Below are 24038 nucleotides of genomic sequence, written 5' to 3'. Positions count from 1 at the left end.
TCAGTCAAGTGAAACTGAGCTAGCCACTTGTCAATGTCAGCATAAATGTTTGTTGTGTGTGTGTGTGTAGGCATGTGCAAAGTACCAATAGTAAGCACATCTCAGGGGAAAAAGAATGTCAATGGAGTGCCACAGGCCTTGTGCTGACCAGCACGTCCAGATGCCTCCACAGACAGCAAGCGGTCAAAGAGCGCTCGAAAGGAGACAGCGAAGAAGAAAAGAAAACAGAGGTTGTTCGGATGAACTCGCTGGGTGGTTCGGGCTGTTTATTTAGTCTGCGGAGGTGATGGGAGCCGAACAGCGGCCACTGCCAATAATTTCTCCTCTCTGAGAAAATATTCATGCGGACAGCTGGAATCCAGAGAGCAGAATCCAGAGCCAACAGACACAATGCCGAGCTCACATGATGCAACATCGAAAAAAATATAGAAAAATCCTAGAGAACTTCTCAGAGGCCTAGAAAAAAAGTGGTGACATGGCCAAAATATGAGGGATGGTATTTGGAACAATTCTCGTGCAAGCCTTTGTAGTCTCACTAAGGAGTTGCCGATCAGACACAAAGTTCATTAGCTGTGAAGTGACAGTGAATAAAGTCTACAGGCCCGAACACTCCTGGAGGGCTTGTGTCCAGCATGGTTTTAGTGACCTTTGTGCTTAAACAAACCTACTGAACCTGCTAAAGAAATCATAAGTTGAATTAGTTATAATTGAGAAGCAAAATCACCAAACTGTGCAACACTAGGCCACACTAGAGGTCATAAAATAGCAGGCCTATTGAGAACCATCTAATTTTGATAGCCCTTTGATAGCTTTTCTGCACCTTTGCGGTAAAGATTTAGCAGCCCAGGTAACTCACAGACCAATCTCACAGGTTGAAAATATCATGTAACATTATTTAGCCAGAAAGATCTGTGATGAGCTTTGTGACTCTCACTGAGTGACACACAGAAAAGAGACGAGAAACAGCAGATCAGAGGAAAGAATTAGAGCTAAGGTAAGTCGTGTGGTGGTCATGGGAAGTTCTAAACCTGTATGTCTTATATGCTGCGAGACTGTGGTGATTATTAAAAGTCAAGCGCCACTATGAGACAAGTTATGGGACAAGCAGTTCACTTTAAAATGCACATTTTTTCACTAGCATTGCTTCATTTTTCAATTTCTCAATCAAATCTTTATTTAGATCATTTGTTTTGTACAATTCGTCAAGTTCAGTATAAAAACTAACATCCTATGTTGTTTAAATATTTTGAGTTGTACTTGAGTTGTAATTTGACAACTTTTGGTTGTATTTAAGAACCTTCATGTATAATATAAATAACAATTTAATTGACTTACATTACATAGAGCTTTAAGATTCAAATGGTTACACTTGTGCATCTCATTAAAAATAGTTCTCTAAAGAATCACACACTGAAAGGTTCTTAAAGGACTTAGCCCCTAAGGTTAAATGGTGGTTGTTTTTTTGGCGTGGTCACAAGACAATATATTGAGGCCAGAAAATGAAGTGTCTATTAGCTACAAAATAATATACTGAACCAGGAGATATATATCTTACATAAGATCATATTCTGAGGCCACAATAATATATAATGATTATATAAGAGACTATTATAGACTAATATATTGTTTTGCAGCTAACTTTCCGTTTTTCAGCTAAACTTTTGTTTAGTTCAGAATGGGTATGCTAATGAAAGGTTATCAGTTCACGCACAAAGATCATTAATGTCACAGTGCACATCAAATAACGTGCCAAAATCATTTATCAGATTTTCTTTCCTTCCAATTTGTAGGCATTTTTATTTCCAACTTCCAACAGCCATACAAAGTAGTATTGCACTAGGTGATGTGGGGAGAGGAAGGGCCATCCCAGCCACCCAAAAAGAGCAAGGGCAATTGTGCTCTAATAGTCTAACTGTGAACTAGAAATAAATTAGGTGATTAAACCAAAAGCTTTGGGCCATCCCAACTCCTAAAGGCCGGATACGGCCTAAACAGTAATCCCACAAGACTGAACTTTGCTTACATCATATCAGTGGAGCAGTGCGCCACCAAGGAACCATTACTGCTTTGTGTAGTCTGAACGTAAGCTAAATAGAACAGAATAATTGGGTGCATTTTTGGCATTGCAATAACATGGGAAAATCAACAGTGTGGTATTTGAATATGGTTTGGAGAAGTGTGTCTCAGAGTATGTTTGGGGAATACCACCCAGCAAGCAGGGGTGTGTATGCAAGTGTGCGTGCGTTTGGTGGGGAGGGGGTGTTCTCTCAGAGGAAGCACCCGGGCTGGTGGGCCTCACACAGAGACATGGGGCCACCCAGGTTCAGGACGATTTTGTTTATTTTTGTCTTTTGGGGGAAAATTGTTCAGTGCGAGTTGCTTAGTAGACCTTTGATTTGTCATGTGTCAGCTTTTGCTTGCAGGGAGAGTATAAACATGGTTCGGAACTTGTGTATGGTAGTACGTATGTGTGTGGGAAGGGTCAAAGCAATTCATGGGAAGAGCAGAAAAGTCATGTTCAGTGACCCCAACCCTATTGCAGTTCATCTGACATCATATCAGGTGCATAATCAATACAAAATGTGGGTTTTTCAGGAGTGAACAAGTTTCAGTATGCTTGCTGACATATGCCCAATGTTTGTGGATACCCTTTGTAACGAATGCATGCAGCTACTTTAATTTACATTGCTGCCACAAATGTGCAAATGCCCACACAGCCTGTTAGTCCCTGTATAAAAGTACTGCCAATAGAAAATGACTTTCTGGAACAGATAAACATGAGCCTTTAGTTACCATGCTTAATGCCAAGGATGAGCCAAAGGGATATAAATCCCCCAGCTTTAACCTGTGGAGCAGTAAAACTGTAAATGGTATTCTCTGGAATGATGCTGCTCCATCCAATACTTCAGGGATGACATGGGGCGGTGATTATTCAATGCAAATAAATCCTCATAGCAATTCTCCAAAAGCTTGTAGAAAGCCTTTCCTGGACAATAGAGGCTGTGACTCGGACAAGAACAGGATAAACTCTTCTTTAACACCCCTGAATTCAGAAGAGGCATATAATGTGATATCCTCATCAATATTTGTGTCTGAAAGCACTCTTCTAGTCAAACTGTGACTGAAAATATTTTGTTGCATTCTCTGTTGTTAGCTTGCGTAGATTAATTTCTCTACTGATCAACACCTAACAAATGCAACTGCCCTTCAGGAAACCCTTACTAAAAATGGATCTTTTAGGCCAAGCCTGGCTATATATGGGAGTTAAACAGTCAATTCAGAAATGACATTTTGTAACCTATGTAAATGTTCTCACATATGGCAAGCTACTAAAGTAAAAAAAAAAGGTAAAGGTGCATGTATTTGCCACTGTACAGCGAAATGTGTTCTCTGCATTTAACCCATCTGTGGTAGTGAACACACACTCACACTAGTGAGCTAGGGGCAGTGAGTACACGCACACACCCAGAGCGGTGGGCAGCCAACTCTTGTGCCCGGGGAGCAGAGAGGGTAAAGGGCCTTGCTCAAGGGCCCAACAGTGGCAGCCAAGCCCGGGAATCAAACCCACGACCCTGTTATCGATACCCCGGCGCTCTACCGCTGAGCCACCACTGCCCCTAAAGCACATCAATATATTTTGAGTCCAAATAACCTTATTGGGGGAGAAAAATACATTTCAATGACATTTGCAAACAATAAGGTTGTAATGCAAAGGAAGCCAAACACCAACTAAAGATCCATTTTATATGCTCTTGAAGAAATGTAGTAGATGACACAAGGGTAAATAAAAATCCTATCCAAATGCCACTCCTTCATGTTAACCCAAACGCAGACTGAAGACCCACCTCTTCCGAGAGCACTTGGGTGAATAGTAGAGTGGTCTCCTTACTGACTTGTGTTTAGTAGTGTCTAAACTTAGAGGCATCTTTGAATTTTTAGTCTATTCAAACTAGCTGAGATTATTCTTGAGTAAACAGTGAAGCACTTCTGTAAGTCACTCTGGATAAGAGCGTCTGTACAGCCCTGTACAGCCCTGTACATCTATAAACCTAACCAATAACTGAACTGAGCTTCTAAATTTTACTGAACCAAACTGGACTTCACTGCAACACAGTACTGATGCAGAACATGATTAGCATTTGCACTATGATTATTGCACAACTGTACAGATGTTAATCTCCTGCAAATGTTTATATAATTCTGTATCTGTACATAAAAGCTTCTTTTTATAGTCCTTTATTCCATTTATTGTTTAGTGTATTTTTCCTCTCTCTGTGTAATATTTGCAAAACACCAAGTAAAATTTCCTTGTATGTTTAACATACTTGGTGAAATAAAGAGATTCTGATTCTGATAGTGCCACGTGACTGGGTTTCTGAAAAATCTCAAACACAAATCCTGAACTGCAAGAAGTAAACATTTATTCAAACGGTTAAACATATTAAAGGATTTATTCAAACTGTTAAACAACCTGTTAAACATTATCTGAACAAAACAGTAAAAACACTTAGAAGGGATCGTTTTAGGACAGGGAAGGGGTTAATTACAGAAATGGTTTAGACAGCTCAAAAAAAACCAAACTACATGATTGGCTTAATTTGTACTCCATTTACAGGTCATGCCAGATTGGATGATCTGGTTCTCAGTGCCTCAATAGCTGATCGCAGAGCCAGGTAGGATCCTAAAACAGAGAGATAAGGGTTTTTTTGTTTGTTTTTTTTAAAAACACATTTTAAAGTGGGGAAAAAAAGTATTTAGTCAATCACCAATTGTGCAAGTTCTCCCACTTAAAAATATGAAAGAGGCTTGTAATTGACACCATAGGTAGACCTCAACTATGAGAGACAAAAATGAGAAAAAAAATATCTGAAAATCACATTGTCTGATTTTTAAAGAATTTATTTGCAAATAATGGTGGAAAATAAGTGTTTGGTCACCTACAAACAAGCAAGGTTTCTGGCTGTCACAGACCTGTAACAACGTCTTTAAGAGGCTTCTCTGTCCTCCACTTATTACCTGTATTAAAAAAAAAAAGGACATCTGCCCACAACCTCAAACTCCACTATGGTGAAGACCAAAGAGCTGTCGAAGGACACCAGAAACAAAATTGTAGACCTGCACCAGGCTGGGAAGACTAAATCTGCAATAGGCAAGCAGCTTGGTGTGAAGAAATCTACTGTTGGAGCAACAATCAGAAAATGGAAGACCTACAAGACCACTGCTAATCTCCCTCGATCAGGGGCTCCATGCAAGATCTCAGCCCGTGGGGTCAAAATAATCACAAGAACGGTGAGCAAAAATCCCAGAACCACACGAGGGGGACCTAGTGAATGACCTGCAGAAAGCTGGGACCAACGTTACAAAGGCTACCGTCAGTAACACACTACGCCGCCAGGGACTCAGATCTTGCAGTGCCAGACGTGTTCCCCTGCTTAAGCCAGTACATATCCGGGCGCGTTTGAAGTTTGCTAGAGAGCATTTGGATGTTCCGGAAGAGTAATGGTAGATGTCTTATAGTCAGATGAAACCAAAGTAGAACTGTTTGGTACAAACACAACTCATTGTGTTTGGAGGAGAGTGAATGCTGAGTTGCATCCAAAGAACACCATACCAACTGTGAAGCATGGGGGTGGCAACATCATGCTTTGGGGCTGTTTCTCTGCAAAGGGACTAGGACAACTGGTCTGTGTACATGAAAGAATGAATGGGGCCATGTATTGTGAGATTTTGAGTGCAAACCTCCTTTAATCAGCGAGGTCATTGAAGATGAAACGTGGCTGGGTCTTTCAGCATGACAATGATCCCAAGCACACTGCCAGGGCAACAAAGGAGTGGCTTCGTAAGAAGCATTTCAAGGTCCTGGAGTGGCCTAGCCAGTCTCCAGATCTTAACCCCATAGAAAACCTTTGGAGGGAGTTGAAAGTCTGTGTTGCCCGCCGACAGCCCCAAAACATCACTGCTCTAGAGGAGATCTGCATGGAGGAATGGGCCAACATACCAGCAACGGTGTGTGCCAACCTTCTGAAGACTTACAGAAAACGTTTGACCTCTGTCATTGCCAACAAGGGATATATAACAAAGTATTGAGATTAACTTTTGTTATTGACCAAATACGTATTTTCCACCATTATTTGCAAATACATTCTTTAAAAATCAGACAATGTGATTTTCTGAATTTTTTTTTCTCATTTTGTCTCTCATAGTTGAGGTCTACCTATGATGTCAATTACAGGCCTCTTTCATCTTTTTAAGTGGGAGAACTTGCACAATTGGTGACTGACTAAATACTTTTTTCCCCCACTGTACATGTTCTTGATCACAACATAATTAATTTCCTAAACATACCTTGCAGTTTCTCCATATATGCATCGATTTCTGGCAGACCATTTACTATGTCATATGATGAGTGTTCCATGGCTCTGGCAATTTGACTGGCACCCTAGAAAGAAAGTGGGCATGTGACAGTCAGGTCATGAAGAAATGCATTTATATTTGTTAGTGGGCCTTATTTCCCAAGATACCAGTACAACAAACAATTAGTGCCCCTTTTAAAGTATTATGTTCCATTTTACTAAATTGAAATAATAGCTTCAAAATCATGTTTCATCACTGTTACTCCAGGTTACGCACGCTCCAGGTTCCACACCAAACACTATGTAACTTTGGTTAAGCAGACAGGACAATGCTCATGATCAGTGTGTAACACTGCATAACTCAAGCCATATTTGTGTAAAATCCTTCAAAATAACTATTGTCTTTGCTGTCCTGCTACCAATTCTCTGCATTGTTAATAGGCCTGTCAAAATATTTATTTATTACGATAATTGCTATATACACTATTGTTATTTAAAGGGCGTATTGAGATATATATATATCATATATAATTACAAATAATTACATCCTATAAAAAGCAATCAATTTAATAATTAAGAATATTCAGAAAATTAGAATATAAAGAGAAAGTTTAAATTAAATTAAAACTACAGTTGGAGATATGGAACAACAAAAAAGTAGAACAGATTAGCACCCCACAATAATGAAGACTGAGGTCAACAAAAACTTAGAAGTATCTTAGAAGCTTTGAGGTATCTTTGAATGTATATATTTAAACTAGCTTAGGTTATTCTTGAGTAAATATCAAAGCAATTTTGTAAGTTGCTCTGGATAAGAGCGTCTGCTAAATGCTATAAAAGTAAAACTATAAAGGGCATGAATATACTGTATTATAAGTCAATAATGCAAGAAATCATTACAGAGCCTCATGTTACTTCACAGGGAGTTTTTTTTTTACAGCCAATGAAATAAACAAACATGACTCAATGATACATATACCCTGAAGTTAAAGTGCATCAAAATCTTTTCTTGTTTACCAACTTCAATAAATAATCTATAGGAAATAAGCATTTAAACAACGTCCCCTTGTCCCCCTGATGAGTCTGATCTCAGCAAAGACACTTCCAAAAACCACCTCCCTTCCCTCCCCACCATCACATATTTGCTCGTCAGCCTTTGCATATGAACTTCGGTGACATCCCATTCTTAATCTCTCTACGCACTGTTCCTAAGCTTTAGCTAATAGGGCCACATGCAGTTTGGAAGTCTGCAGTGACTGACTGTGCAGAAAGTTGGCACCCTCTGCACACAATGCACCTTAGCATCCGCAGTCATTTTACATAGCCTACCACGTCATGGCTGAGTTGCTGTCGTTCCCAATTGCTTCCACTTTGTTATAATACCACTGACAGTTGACTGTGGAACATTTAGTAGCAAGGAAATTTCACGACTGCATCACGGTACCATGCTGGAATTCACAGAGCTCCTGAGAGCGCCTGTAGGCCAAAGTTCACCCGTAAGGAGGTTGTATTTAATTTCCTTTAATATTGTATTTGCTAGTGAACTCCGGATCTTTTGAGATGATAATCTGCACACCTGAAGGTCTTCATAGAACCTCTCCTCCACCTCAGAGATGCTGGTCATTACAAGTTCTGCAGCAATATTCTCCTAAAAAATAAGAACGGTCATTTAAAAATATTCAAATAAATTGAATAAATAAATAAATAAACTACAGAGCGCACCCTAATGGTTTCAGCAAAAGAAAATTAAAACTCTGCAAAAAGTCTCCTCTAAACCCTGGAAGACTAACTGTATGGTCCATGGTACACTTACTTCCTCTGAAGAGCTGCAGCCCTCCAATGACTCCTCTATTAATTTAGTGTTCTCTTGTGCAACTCCTTTAGACACTCCATTCAGCTCCTTCACCCTAAGAGCAACAAACAGAAGTGTTACTCCACTTCTAACCACTAGAGGGACCACCATGACAATATAGTATGAGGTCCAAAAGCTGAAAGAGGCAAAACAGGTGTTTGTAGAAGAATAAAAAATGTGGCTCTTTACCTGTCTGCATAACGTAGTGTATTCAGTGTGTAGTCACAAGAAGTCATACCAGGTGAGATCATTGCAATCTGAAAGGCACAACATTCATTTGTGCAACACTGACCTCTTCATATGCAACACTAACAGGAAAGAGCTACACAGTGACAAACGCAGTAAAGCAAAGAGTCAACCAAACAACTACTACTACAAAAAAAAAGAAAAGACAATATTATTATGATTTCACAGGCACACACACAAATTACCATGCAGGTTCTGGAGTTCTCGCCAATGAAGGAATCTCTGAGCACCTGGGTGAGTTTACTCATCCTGAAGGGGATATGCTCACTGTTCTGCCCCAGTGATCGGATGCACTCCTGGAAATTCAAACACAGCATAAGCAAAACCACACAGGGTTCCACTCTAGCACTATCACACAAGCAAAAAACAAACAAAAAAAAAAAATAAAATAACCCCAAGCATAAATATTGAGATCTCCAGTTTCCTAAACTTAGTAGAATACTAGATGAAACATAGCACAGCCCCTAAAATAATATTTTAATGGAACTTAATATGAGAAAAAAGAAAAAAACAAAAACAAAACAACAACCCACAAATAATATTCATGTCCACTTATCCTGAATCAGTCAAACAGTATAAATGACACATTATGTAATACTGCCCACTATAATTGGCTCAGTTACATAGTATTCAATGAGTTTTGAATACTCGTTTCGGCTTCCAAACAAGTATGTTAACGCTTCATCTAAATGCCACCATTAAAAACAATATTAATGTTGATTCTTAAATCATTTTAACAATGCATGAAGTAGTATGAAGCATGAAATAGATAAATAGTGAAGTACCTTCAATGCCAGGAGACTCCTGTTTATCTCCGCTGTCTCCACCATGGTCTGTCTGTCGTTGCTGCTGACATCTGTACCTCGCTCATTCCCTGCCAGATCCACCAAAGAGAACTTCCCATGAAGCTGCTTACGTCGCCTTAAGATCACCTGCAGAACTGCATGGGACCGGGACGAGTTGGCGTTGGCAAACGTCTGGCCAGACGTTCTAGAAAATTAGGAAGAAGAATGGAGCAAGCATCTCAACAAACACGTGAAGGCAAAGCTTGTTTTCCTACAGTAAGGGGTCCACCAGGGGGCAGAGCAATTACAGCTTAGCACCAACATCTTTGTGCAATATCAAATGACCTCACTGCTTAGGCCTAAAAAGCACCTCAATAAATTAAGTTAAAAAGTAGATAGTTGGTCATTTCATTTGTGAGAAACTGTACCTGCAAGAACTGCCCTTCTCAATCATTTTTATGACATCATCAACCGAGGAGACCGGCATTTCCTGCAGACCGACAACCTGTACCTGCTGGTTTTCATCCTCTAGAACACGCAACTTGGCTTTCTTATTCAGCAAGTCAAAAACCTGCAAACACACATCATTTCAGTTGGTAACTGACCTACCTTAGCAGGTCCTAATTCTAGCTCAATGAGTTGTTGAAAGGTAATGCATTTGTATTCATTTCAAACCATCAATCAAGTCTTTAAGTCCCAGCTTTCAACAAACCTTGCCATTGTAGATCTCAAAAAAGGTTACATATGGGCACAGATCCATTTCAGCATATCTCCTCTGCTGCAGGAGGAGGAACACATCTTGTGCTGCAAGCCACATAAACAAAACATTATAATTGTAAAATAATAAACCTAGTACAGTACATGACAATGTTTAAACTGCATCAAATCACCTGCCAAGGCATAGATTCCTTTGGAGCTGTTCTGGGCCTTTCCAGAGAAGTCTCCACCCATTGTCTACAAAGAATAGGAGAGGGGGAAACTGAGAAATTTCCCTAGCAAATATCAAGGTACTACAAATTCTGAATATAACATACATACATGAGTCTTTCCACTCCCCGTTTGTCCATATGCGAAACATGTTGCCCTGCCACCCTCAAAAATGGTCTTGACTAGAGGTTTGGCAGTAAACCTGGAAACAAGACCATCACAAATAATCAGAAGCATACCAAGCCCAGCAGTGTTGAAGTGAAACATGAACTTTATAGCCAAAGTCATGTTTTGACCCTACATACAACACAGACCTTACTAAATGTAAGACACATTTAAGATCAAGACATGAAATAACTAATTTCAGCTCATTACCTGATATTTACATCTAGATGTGTATATATACACACATATACATAGTAAGTCATCCACTCCAATTAGTAATCCACTCAGTCCAAATCAGAAGCAGCTATGCAAGTTATGCCACAACCGCCACAGTTCTTGACAGAGAGGCTTACATGTTTTAAATCATGAATAGCAACACTTCGGCTTTTCAATCACTTTGGTAGAGGTTAATCTTGGTTGCATCAGTTCATAAAACTTGGCTTTAACATTTGATTAATGGTTCGCATCCTGTTGTATTTGGTATCCCTTCACCCCTGCCACAGACCCCCCCCCCCCCTTTTTTCTTGGCTGACTTGGTTAGTACAGCAGTTTTCTTTCTTTTCCAGAATATTCTTAATTGTTGTCTTGCCTAATGTTTTTTCCAGTGGCTCTAATTATTTTTCCCCTTTGTTCTTTCCCATAGACAATGTTCTGGTTTAGCCTTCAAGGGGCAAAACTATTTTCTTATTAATTGTCTAAAAACAAAGCACAACAGGGCACTCAGTGGATGAGTTCAAAGAAAATGTGCAAGTTGTTTTATGTTATAGAAAGCTGAAGTTTTGACCCATCACCTGATTCATCTTCTGACCACAAAGCCAAATATCTTCAGAATATTGCAAAAACTAAATAATTTAGTTTGCCATTCTAATACTTCCAGTGAAGACCATAAGTAGACACACTGACACACATTGTGGCAAGACAAAGTAAGTGATGCATGTGGAAATACAATTCTAGACAATACCATTCCAAAACAAATCATCAGTTGATTTACTTGTGTGCTAGGAGTCATTGTCTTGTTGAATCACTGAACTTTAGCTTAAGGGCAACTTTACTGCTTCCCTTACATTCTCTTGTAAAATGTTTTAATACCCCTATATTTAGTTTCCTTGATGATTGCAAGGCATCTAGGCCGTAAGGCAGCTGCTTTAACCATGCTTCACAGCTGGGATGAGGTTTTGCTTCACTTTTGTCTCATCTGTTCAAACATTTTCTCAGAAGCTTTGTGAAACCTTCAGATGGCCTTGGGTAAACACGAAATGAGCTGCAGTGTTTTTTGCACAGCAGTGGCTTCCTTCGTAGGGTCCCCTCTATTCACTTCAATATTTTTTTTTCTTTTTAATAAATTATGAAGTCTTCTTGCAGTTTCTGCAGTACAGAATCTTCCGCATGTCTGATATTACCCTTGGGTTTTACCTCTTTCAGGATTGTGCATGGTGCTCTTGGAGTGATCTAACAGCCTTAGTAAGCTTTCTTGAGCAGAATATTTGTCATGAACCAGGCCTTCTGTGCCTTCATTTAATGAGCAAAGCACTTAGGAAACTCACACTTCCAGTCTCGTAGCTTAAATTGAAACACGTTCCACCAATTAGCTGTTAGCAGAGAAGTCATTACCAAGACAAAAATACCTATAGCCTAGCCTATATAAACTAGCTAAGAATATTTAGGAGTCCGCTACATTCACTTTACATTTGTCAAAGAAAGAAAAAAAAGGGAAGTTATATTACCTGTAAACTAAGTCATTTGTTGTGTCTTCATCGAATGAGTAATCAAAATGGAAAATCTGGTTGTCGAGGTATTTTGTGAGGTCCACCTTCTGTTTGGGCTCATGGAACAACAGAACTCCATTTCCAGGGATACTCACTACATCAATCTCTTTCTTGGTTATCTCTAAACAATGCAAAAAGCATCTAATTAATTTTACACACAAATCAATAAATAAATGCACACATTTATTAAGTTACCATTTGTGACATTAGCTTCCTACCTTTTTTATTTAGTGGCCGCTTGCGCACACACACACAAATTCTGTGAAGCTCAACCTTATGATAAAAAAAAACAGGGAATGTAAGTTTTATGATGCATACATGTTACTGCTTAACCACCATAAATATTTCACACATTAATAAATACATCAAGCTGACAATTGCACTTCAGTACATTATAGTATTCCAAAACAAGAAACCTGAAAAAGAAATCATTTGCTGAATTGGAAATAGCCTGCCGAAAAGGTACACTCAAAATCAGCCACTTCAAATAAACTTCAATTTAACTTCATTAAATTATTTTTATGCAATTGTCTAGGCACTCTTGGCCAAATAATATCAATATTTCCAGCAAATCCTAATGTACAGTAACTAAATCTTGTGCCAACACAACAACCAAGATCCATCTAAGCAACTGTGAAAAGATCTGAAAACAAAAGTAAGGAATGCCCATAAGATATGGAAACGCTGTAAGAAGATAGACACAGCGTCTGTGGTTTCTACAGTATGGAATGTTAATAGATTAAACTAATAAAGACTATTTTCTTTCAAGTGTTCAGTAAGTGCAATTAAAACTTTAAGATATCTGAAGTGGATGGGAGATTTTAGCTTTGAGTGCACTTTTTGGGCATTTACTTACAGGATCAGTCAAGGTCAAAGGAATTTTCTCCAGTGTTTCTCGGTACTCTTCAATCATCTGGTAAAACTGCTTGTTGGGTCGGTTCACACCTCCATACTAATAACAAACAGTAAAGTGAGTAAATAGAAATGCTCTTCATAAAAAAACGTCAGATCAATGGATCACTTACCTTTCCTTTCTTGATCTGAGTTTCAGAATTTTTAGTTGAAATGGACAACCGCTTGTTTGTTGCTTTATTCACTTCTGGAACTCGTGAAAGGCGTGCATCTAACAAGCAAATTAATTAACAGGCATCGTGAGTGCATGTTAAAGTAAATCCTTAATGCAGGACTATATAAAATATGGGACTTTCAGTTAAGCCTACAGCTCAATTACATAAGTTGATCTAATTTTGCACAGCTTGAGTATTACATTGGCACACAAGGTATTGAAAAATGTATGTGTAACTACTAACATTTGTAGTTATATAAACGTATATTTTGTCAATTAACTAAATGCTCATTAAATACAAATGCTGAACAAAGTAAACACTTTGTAAGTGCAGCTTTAACTTACTTGGAGGGGGCATAGGGGCACGTTTTGAAGACTCGCTCTCGGACACAGCTTCAATGGTAGGCAGAGTGGGAGATGGTGGTTTGGCAGTCTGCCTCCTCTGGTAACTTGGTAATCCTGGAATGGGAGGGGAAAAAAAAATCATTAAGGAGAATTCAGAAAATCATTATTCTCAGCCAGTTTCACATTGGTAGTTTCAGTTAATAAAGCCATTAATTGAACATATTACACGGAAAAGGAAAACATGAACAGCTGTATCAGTCTATAACCTGGGAAAATACCTTGTGAACACATTATAAAGCCTAATTATAAAGAAACAAAGTTAATTTTCACAAACTATTTTGTTAACCAGCAATTTAGAAAGTGTAAAGATAACCCTCAGAAGACAGACTAACCTGACGGCCTGGGAATGGTAGATGAGGGAGCATCTTCAGCGGTCACTGCAGAGGCAGCCGATGGAAGGGCAGAAGAGAACAAAATAGTCTGCCGCGTGTTCATCCTTCTGGGAACTGTAAGCAAAGTTAAATCACTGACAAACAAACGCAGTTTCTAAATCTATTAATGTTTGGGGTGCATTACATTTGAATCACCATTAACACAAATCAGCCATTTTTAAGACTGTACTACAGAATTAATAAGGTTATAAGGAAAATGTGTGGACCACAGCCAAAAGGTGTTGCGGAAAAGAGTGTGTGTGGGGGGGGGGGCACCAATGCTAAAGCATACTGATTCGAATTAGGGTTTTTCCAGTCTCATCAGTGAGAGTGCATGGGGTCACATAGGAATAAAACATGCACTGTATACAAACCTGGCTCCTCTGGAGGAGGGGCTGGAGGAGCAGCTTCAAATAGGAAAAGCCAAGTTAACATAATGAAGCTATAGATGAAAATGCTGGAATGTCTAAAATATCTCAAAACATTGCCAAACAAAGCAGAATATCACTTACTCTCTGTTGTAGGAGGAATCTTTGAGGTTTTCGGAGGTTTCTGTTCTTCTGTTTTCTAAAAAATACGAAGATGTGACATGACAGTGATGATGTAGACCCACTAAACATTTTCATTCTCAGACACTGGTCATATCCGACACCTGACATATTTACTGTATCTGTGCTGATAAACATGGCATTCCACAATCTCTGCATTGATTCAAATCTTATAAAAATCTTAAGTCTTGCTAGGACACTCACTTTCTCTGCTTTAGGTGCTCGTGCAGTGTTGGTGGTAGGAACAGAGGAAGGTGTTGGTTGGCTTGGAGGTTGCAGATACTGGATTAGATCAGCATTGAGCTGACAAATGTCACTCATATCAATCTAGTGGATACAGAAAAGACAAGTGAAGACCACACGCTCAAGCAGTTTATGTTCTTTTTAAAAAAGTATTTGAAAATGCTTTGCCAACCTCTTTTGCTTTGGTCTTATCTTCCTCACTCCATTCCACATGTACTGTTGACTTGACAGGATTGACTGTTTTCACTGTCGCACTGTGTACTCTCCCTTCAAACACAGAAATCAATCTATGAGTTGTCCGAGTGACATTTTCAGCATTAACTAACTTTCTGATAAGACAAATAAAGAACTGGGTGACTTACAGCAGCTGCTTGGGGTAGTAAAACTTTCACAAATAACTCAAAAGTGCAATTAAATAAAATATTTAAAAAATAATTTTAAACCGTTTATTAGCCCGCAATAAGCATGTCAACTGCTAGTGACAGTTTTCCTAGGTGTTAACAAAAATGTTGAAAAGTTTGGGGATGGGTTTTTACCTACTGCTGAAAGATACTTCACACCTTAAATCTCTAGATTTGTCATTTTAATGTCACTTAATCCGTTCAAAGGGTAACTCTGCTTTCCTAGACATGGTGCAATCAATAAGCTCCTGAGGGTCTTCAGGGCAATGATTCAGCCAGTAAGCCGCAGTCACCCAATCACTCTCACACATTCACTTAGGTTCAGAATTGTTGACGTTGGGACACGTCTCAGTGAATCCTCATGTCCTTGTTATCTTCCATCTCTCCCTTTTTAGCCAAGCTGTTATAAGGCCTGGCAGTCACTGTCAGTATTCTGATTTACCTTATACGTTCATGTCCAGTCTCCTCAAACAGAACATGTCTGTGTTTTCCTTTTCTGCCAAGCTAAACTGTCCACCTGTCTGGTTGGCAGGTTGTAAAAGATGAGTGTTGACTGGGTTGGTTAACCTTCATTAACCATTACCGTAACTAATCATACAGAGCTCTTCTTAACATATGTATATTAACAGGGACAATCATTCTTCCAATCTCCATTCCCAGTGATAAGACTAACATGAACCTGTTTTTCAGTGGTCAACTCTGAGCACTAAGGTGCAGTGTAGGATAACTAATTCTTTCCTCGTGTTTCATTACTGTTACCAAAAGTTATATTTCTTTCTTTATGCTTTTGTTTTGCTATGTAGTGTCGACCAGAGGAGGATGGGTTCCCCTGTAGTATCTTGGTTCCTGTCACAGTTTCTTTATCTGGCTCTGAGGGAGGTTTCCCTCGCCGCTGCGTTGGAACTGGCTTGTTCGTTCGGGTCTGGATCTCTGCAAAGCTGCTTTGTGGAAAAATCCTGTCCTATCCAGTTTAAAAGCGCTATATAAATAAACTGAACTTGAGACAAGGCGCATGGAATCACTGACTGCACAAAACTCAAGCGTATATGCTAGGCAAATCCTTGAGTGCTACGTTTCAAATCAAAGCATAGCCAGCACTAGCAGCTAAGAGTTAAAGTTAAAATACTTCAGCTTTCTAACTGGAAATGCATTCAGTGTCTCAATACGAAACTGCAATCCAAGTTAGCCATTACCAACAGTAACCAGACCTTCAGAAAATCAAGTGTTGTTAGGGAGCTAGCTAGCACTGGCTAACTAACGTTAATTTAACCTGTTGATTTCTCTTACCATCACTGCGACTAATTTTGACAGCAATTCCAATAAGAAGCTTCGCGGCTGCCGCCTCCATTTCAGCTCACTTAGTGCAAACACAAGTCGTAAAGAAACGTCAATGCGCTGAATATAAACACTAGCTAGCTGCTAGAAACTAAAGAAATGTTTTACATGTAAAAGCAAAAAAATCAGACTCGCAACCGCCAAGCGTTCAAAAAGCGTCAGCGGAAGTTGTTCATTTAATCGGATACACGTACGAGGAGGAACGCGCTGTGGTCCAATCAGAGCAACGCTGAGGAGGGCCATGATGATGCTGCTTGGAAAAACGGGAGAAATAAAAGTCTGATATCTAAGCAGCTTAACGATGCGGCACTACAAGACTTCAATTTGAGATAAACTGCTAACCATGTGACATAAACTTAGAAACAGCCTTTTTTATCATACAAAAATCCAATTAGGGACAATTTTCAAATATAAAAAATATAAAGTTCCAAATTAATAATATCAGCATTATAACAAAATATTTTATACATAAATGCAACTTGCATTTATGCATAAAATAATACAGCCCAAGCCAAGAAATCAGTGTATCCATTGATTAATTTTGTATTGCTTAGATGTGTTACGTCTAACAAAAAAAACCCCAGAAATATCTGTTTGTATTTGTATTGCATTTAATTTTGTCATTGTAAATATTTCGATTTGCCATTTATAACACTTAAAACGATGGCGCGCTACAGTGGACATCACGTGATTTTTTTACCTTTTGTGTTCTTATGCACGTCACTCCAATTTAGACCCGCTCACCGTTAGAATAGAGGGTTAACAGCCAATCAATCAATCAAACCGCAGCATAGCCCCTTCCGTTGTAGCACTAATACACAACCACAGAGAACGGGTCATTTGAACCATTTTAAATGTTGGACTGTGAGATAAATTATAAAAATGATTTTCTACAAAGGATTGTTCTAAATGTTTTTGTCCATCACAGTGGACAGTGGGTCTTGATGTGTATTGTTCAACTTAATTTTTTAGTCCTGATGCTTTAATAATGGTTGCACATTGCAAAGCAATTTGTGTAATAATATTATCCGATTTATATTCCTCTTCTTCTTCTTTTTTTTCAACCACATAACAATACCATAGCAATCGGGGATAATTAATTTAAATAAAAAAAAATTACTTTTATTGTCAATATTGTTGTACTGTACAATGAAATTGTTCTTTTCGACTATCTATATCTCAGCATTTCCAACAGGACTATACTACCCACTGTACAACTCTGTTTCACCTAACGACTTGTTGCACAGACACAAGACTGCAGAATATGAATAGTAGTCACAGTCAGTACAGTCAGTGTGCAGAAATGCTCTGAGACAAGAGTACTGTCCACACACGGCGCTTGTGGTCATTTTACATTTCCAAAATGAACTGAAAGGCCACCCTTGCTGACTTCTACTCAGAAACACAAATCCAAATCAAGCACAGCACGTTGTTTCCCACAGATGCAGTGACAAAAACGGCCACTATGTGGCAGCCTCACACTAGGACACAGATAGCTGACTCATGTGGAAAAGCAGCGCTGAATTATATTTAGATCCTATGTTAGTCTCACTGAAAACAGCCTCAGTGTAAAAAGAAATATGCCTACCTTTCGGCTCTGTGTAATGACGTTTGTTGTCTAGGGAACAGATGATTACATCACTGACTCTTTGTCCAGAACATTGTATGCAGTGTCTGATGTGGTCAGTGGCGTAGGCGCAGTTTTTTATCCCCATACCTGACACACATTTTATATAACACTGGTTTTTTTTACTTCACAATCTAGTTTGCAGATAAACTCCTACTACATACTACGTTGTACTCCTAATACATTTGTATTTAGCAGACTAAAATGCTGCTTTCAGAGTCAACTTTCTGCATTCAACTACTGCTAGGCACTTATTTGCTGAAAAAAAGGGACTCAATTTTAGTTCAGGCATAAAAGAACATGCCTGACACATGTTGAATATGTCACCAAATGTGTTCAAATGCAGTGTTGAATTATATTAAGGTGAAGCTTATTTTCATTCCTAGTACAAATTCACTGCCCACTGTATTAGACAGACCATGCTCAGACCAGCTCCACACACACACTACCATGCCTCTACCATGTCCATAGCACTCTTGTGTAACAAATGGTCCACACCTCAAATAACATCTGCCCAGCGGTGTTCCTATGATCAGGAAATGACCAATGAGGAAGAAGGGCAGAAGATTTAAGTATTGGAAAGCATCTGATGTACACATTTTGTTTGTACAGTAATGGGACACTGCAGAACAGATGAGTATCAGAGATATATTGCAAAGGAAAATTAGACAGAAGGCTTCAGAACAGACATCTGCTCGCAGAGATGGGGAAACAGATGAATGTTTTTTTTTTTCATTTGCAAGGGTGAGCTCTCACGCAGAAGAGACCCAACAGACATTCGAAATCATTTAGCAGGAACTGCACTGCACTGTAATATTGTGTGCCAGAAGCTAAAGATAGATAAAATGATGCCGGGTCCAAGCTTACTGATGCATTTGATTCTATCTGTCAGGGAAGACAGTTTTAGATTGGAAGCTCTGATATTCACAGTATACTGCTCGTCCACTGCGATGGCACTGATGGTAAAACTGGATCAAGTTTGTGTGGTTGCTGTTGACTGGCTACTGATTATGAAAGAGCATTCTAGTGTGTATCAAAGCATCTAAACATCACCCCTATCTATACAATCAGTATGTGGAAACTACATTGCAAAAACATCCTATTGCAAATGAATAGTTTTTGTGATGTTGTGGAAATCCACATGTTTACATATTCAACCTACAGTAGTTTAGCCTCGCCCACTCATGCTACAGCCATATGGAGCGTTTAGTCCAGCCTGCTTTTTAAATGAGACAGGACACAGGACAACCAATCAGAAAAGAGATTACATATATCAGTCTTCAAAACTGTCAAAAACAACTTCTTTAACCCCTTATGTGCCTTTTATTACACCCTAAGGATTACTAATTGGTAACTACATGTAAAGCAATGCGAACTGGCTGAGTTGTTTCCTGATAAAACCAGTGGGGGGAAAAAGCCAGGAGCCATCAGTGCATCAGGAGTTTAGTAGTCTACCCTGACCATAGGACCACCACTGACCAGATATTATTTGAGAGGCGGACTGTTCTTAACAATGCAAGGACACTGACATTGACTGAGTGGTGCTGGTATGACTGTATCCCCACACTGATATGTTAGTGGATCTTTTGGACACACCACTTTGTTTAAAAGTGTTCCATCATGCAAAGATATTCAGACAGATGTATGTTCTGTGTCTATTCTGTACACAGCCAAAAAAGCTGATATTGTGCATTTAAGAGGGCAGGGACACTGTGGGAGCTCACGGATTGGAGATGTCAAAATATATAAATTATCTTCTAATAATCTTCTAAATTAATGTGTGATTTTAGCCTCAGTTAGCAGGAACGCAGTCTGAGCTGTAGTGTTTAGCCTGCTAGCTAACTTATCTATGCCTGGGATGGTGTTGTGACACATCCCATCTCCCCAGACACATTCTATCCCCTCAACTGTTCCATTGGTTAAAATCGCACATGTGATTAATTGTCCATCCTTACGTGGCTGTCATACTTATGTGCCAGATTAAAATTTATCAAAAGATATTTACTGATCATTACTGAGAAGTTTTTATCTCAATAAAGTGTTGCCATTTAACTTTATTTATTAAATGTTAAACACTTATTAGCAGGTTCAACAAATTAATATTGTTGTTGCTATGCTGGCATATAAAGCTGATACCAACAGGTAAAGTTAGTTATGGTGCACTTGCTATTCGCTATCGAGCTAACCTTGTGCAACCTTAGGACCCAAATAAAATAATAAAGTGATAAAACAACTACAACTAGATAAAACACACTGTGAAGAGGGGTGGGGGGGGCAACTCAGCTGGCTAACCAGTAAGATGACGTCAGAGGGAATAAATGTGTCCAGGGGGCTAGGATGTGTCACGACACCGGCTATGGGTCCAAACAAAGCATAACCCTGTTACATTATAACTTTCTGTCACTCCAATGACTGTTGAAAACATGGGTAGTGCAACGCCTCTCAAACATGAAGGAACCACAGGTCCAGCACCTCTGTTGGCTGGCTTTATGATGTGTAGCTCCGCCCATCCCCAAACGCTTTATGATAAAACAGCCCAACCTTATTTTCCATCTCCATACATTTTTTATGACACAGCCAAAGTGTCACTCCAACACCAGTCGTTTGAGGCTGAACTGTGCAGTTGTTTGTGGCTTTGTACCCGAACTAGTTGAACAAAGGTTAGTGACTTAATTTAATTTTTAGCCTTCTGACCTCTGACCAGTTGCTTCAAAATAGACCATTACCAAGTATTTATAAGAATGAAATTTAGGTAGACTTATGTAGTATTTATGAAATTTAGGTAGACTTGAATGTGATCTTAACATTTTTAAGGGTAACCTGCTTCTCTCCACTGATTCACAGCATTTTAACATTATCAATATATCAATATCAATAATAATAAAAATATCAATAATAATATCAATAAAAGAATATAAAATATTTGTTTGTGACCCGGAAGCCAAGTAAGTGTAGAACTGCCTGTGCTACTTGAGCAGCTTACGTTACTCTCTATTCGCAGTAAAACAGTATACCAAAGTGAAATTTGGGGGGAGGTATGATGGTAATAAAAAGTGGATTTCGCCCAACCCTACTTTTTACTCTTCCAGCACTTGGGTATATGTTTAAAAATAATGCATCCGAATTAATATCAGCACTGACACTGACGCTAAATGTAATTCTTTTTCACTCTCTATGTCTCTCTCTTTCTCTATTTTCTTCCCTCTATCTATTCTGTCTCAGTTCATATTTGTGTCTTAACAGCAGACATCTAGTAGAGCATTCATTCAAAGCCTTGTGTGTAACAGTATCTGCTTGGGGTCTCATCTCTGTGACCACTTGTCCTCCCTACTTCTCTATTTTGAGTTGACAGTGATGCAACTTACAACGCAAGACCGCCTTCTAATTACAAGGCAAAATCAACCCCGTCCTAACCTCTACAACCACAATGTGCATGCAATACGGCATAATTACCTACCCACCCCTCTTCTCTCACACACATGCCGCCTGAACTCATACACTGTGCGCTTTGACAGAAACACACACATGCACACACAGATTCTGCTGGATTTCATTATGGTTGCTGTCATGGTACGTTGTTACTCCACGTAGGGCGGCTAGCAGCAAGCCAAACCGTCGCTGCCGTCATGGAAAGCATAATGGTCGGTACACACTGTGCACATTCACAGTGTGCCGCTGGGTGTGTGTCCTAGAAAAAAATGAATACGCTTAGGAGAACTGCTGTTATCTGCTGGGTTAATGGAGGAAAGGGTTCGAATAATTCATAGTACACGGACAACTGCATGCAGATTATAGTCATCTCTGATTTAGGAGAATCATGTGAACAGAATGTACTGTTCACAACAGAATGTAATCTGTGCAGAATGTACAGTCTTATGCAAATGTTTGGGCACCCTTGGCCAAATTACATATTTTCAGTAAACCCTATGCACAGTTACTCTGTAGTTTTGTTACTTTCATAACAGAAAAAAATCTAAATTATTAGTGTGACCTGTGCAAATGTTTGGCCACCTCACAAATCAAGACTTAGTATCTCCCCCCTTTGGTGGAAATCACAGCTTTTTGTAGCAACTAACAATCACTCCAGTCTTGTTGGTAAAAGTTTTTCCTTTCATTGTATAAGGCCTCTAGCTTTTGAGATATTCTTGGGTCTGGCATGCACAGCTGTGTTTAAGCCCTATTCACGTATTGTATATGAAGTTAAGTTAGGGGACTGTGAGGACCAAACCAGTGCATGGTTGTATATTTTTTTACTTTGTTAAACATTTTTGGAATTATGGCCAAATTTGATTTTGTTCTAAACAAACTTAACTTCATTGGTCCACAGCCCTTGTTTCCCAAACTCAACTTTAACTTTAAATGTTTAAAGTTTTGTAACAAGGTCACAGTTAAGGTTTTCTTCTAATGAATCTTCCAAAATATGTTTGTACCAGCAATGCTGCACAAGAGAATGGTTCACCACCGCTTATGATAAAACCTTTCTGAAGGTTCTTGACAGTCATATGGGGGTTTTGATTTGCCTGACTTCTAGCATACAAGCAGTTTTCTCAGAGAGTTTTCTTGGTCTTCCAGATCTCATCTTGACATCCACAGTTCCCTTGTGGCCTTTTCCGGCCTTGTGAGCATTGACTACTTTTCTTTTTGGATCTTTAGACAGTTGCTTAAAAAGATGAAGCTTGAAAACTTCCATAACTACCATAAAATTGTGTTTGCAAAGTGTAATCTTTGCATACTTATTGGTAAAACATATGACACAAAAGACACACTGGTTCTCCTTTAAAAACAAGTTTTCTGCTGTATTGACAGCCTGCAGTAATCACATATAGAAGGAGATTATATTCACAGAAACTGTGAAGCCTTGTGATTCTTGTTAGCATTTCTTTTTTTTTAATCTACATTGTTAAAACAAGGTTCTTCAAGGGTTCCTTACTAAAGTCAAGGATTGTATGGGCAAATTATTCTTCAAATACAAATAATAAAGACCCCCCCCCCCCATATTATATATAGTTATTCTTATCCTAAAAGAAACGTTGCACAAATGCATTTTACAGTGATATTACGGCCATAATGGTTCTATGTTGCTGTTAACATTATATCATCATGTTATTTTTTAGACAGAAGTTACAGCAAACTTGGCAGTGTTGACTGGCAAAAGTACATTTAATGGTTGATTAACACTGTTAAGAAAAAAATGCAAAACTTCAGAAGCAGGCTGGATTTGATTTTATGCTATATTTTATACATTGCACTTAATCATGTGGCAGACCTTAAGACCCTCAGACAGTTATGGGTGCATGCAAGAGCAGATATATGTAATGGATTGTATAAATACACTATATGGACAAACGTAGTATGACACCTGTACATTCATTGTTTCTTCTGAAATCAAGGGTATGAAAATAGTTTATGCTGCTTAGGAAGGCTTCCTATCAAATCTTGGAGCATTGCTGTGAGGAGGGATTGCAGTGACAAGAGCGATAGTGAGGTCAGGATGTTGGATGATCCCCACCGACCTTATCCCTAACTGACCAATTCATCCCAAAAGTACTGGATGGAGCACCATCATTTCAGAGTATACAGTTCCACTGCTCCACAAATCAATGCTAGGTGGCTTTATACCCCTCTAGCCCATGCTTGGCATTAGGCATGGTGCCAATAAATTAATCTTTCATCTGCTCCATAGTCCTATTCAAGTGACACTACTTCTCTACAGGGACCAAGCTGTGTGTGTGTGTGTGTGTGTGTGTGTGTGTTTGTGTGTGTGTGTGTGTGTGTGTGTGTGTGTGTGTGTGCTTTGTGTGTGTGTTTTGTGTGTGTGTGTGTGTGTGTGTGTGTGTGTGTGTGTGTGTGTGTGTGTGCATTTGCAAATCTGTAACATCAATGGAGCTGAATGCATTCTTTAGAAAGGGTGTCCACAAACATTTGGACATACAGTGTATGTGAAAACC

At 39.0% G+C, this 24038-nt stretch overlaps 1 protein-coding gene across 2 annotated transcripts; it reads right to left on the bottom strand.

Annotated features, from left to right (window-relative positions):
* Window positions 1-4463: 4463 nt before the first annotated feature.
* Window positions 4464-16584, bottom strand: kif2c (kinesin family member 2C). 2 transcript variants are annotated; one of them, XM_072686938.1, is made up of 22 exons: window positions 16416-16584; window positions 14900-14994; window positions 14689-14811; window positions 14449-14503; window positions 14311-14343; window positions 13898-14011; window positions 13506-13619; window positions 13120-13217; window positions 12951-13046; window positions 12313-12367; window positions 12053-12215; window positions 10275-10365; window positions 10127-10190; window positions 9949-10040; window positions 9665-9807; window positions 9237-9441; window positions 8637-8747; window positions 8395-8462; window positions 8167-8260; window positions 7930-8001; window positions 6346-6439; window positions 4464-4681 (listed from the first exon to the last, which is right to left on the bottom strand). In XM_072686938.1, exons 1-22 carry the CDS (start codon window positions 16474-16476, stop codon window positions 4617-4619), a joined length of 2106 nt encoding a protein of 701 aa, XP_072543039.1. In that variant the 5' UTR covers window positions 16477-16584; the 3' UTR covers window positions 4464-4616. The 2 variants fall into 2 exon arrangements, with proteins under 2 accessions (XP_072543039.1, XP_072543041.1); XM_072686940.1 differs by lacking the exon at window positions 14311-14343.
* Window positions 16585-24038: the final 7454 nt, after the last annotated feature.

The sequence above is a fragment of the Salminus brasiliensis genome, chromosome 9, assembly GCF_030463535.1.
Source record: "Salminus brasiliensis chromosome 9, fSalBra1.hap2, whole genome shotgun sequence".
Classification (NCBI taxonomy): Eukaryota; Metazoa; Chordata; class Actinopteri; order Characiformes; family Bryconidae; genus Salminus; species Salminus brasiliensis.
Note: the sequence above shows the minus strand (reverse complement) of the source record. Positions and strands in the feature narration are given on the sequence as shown.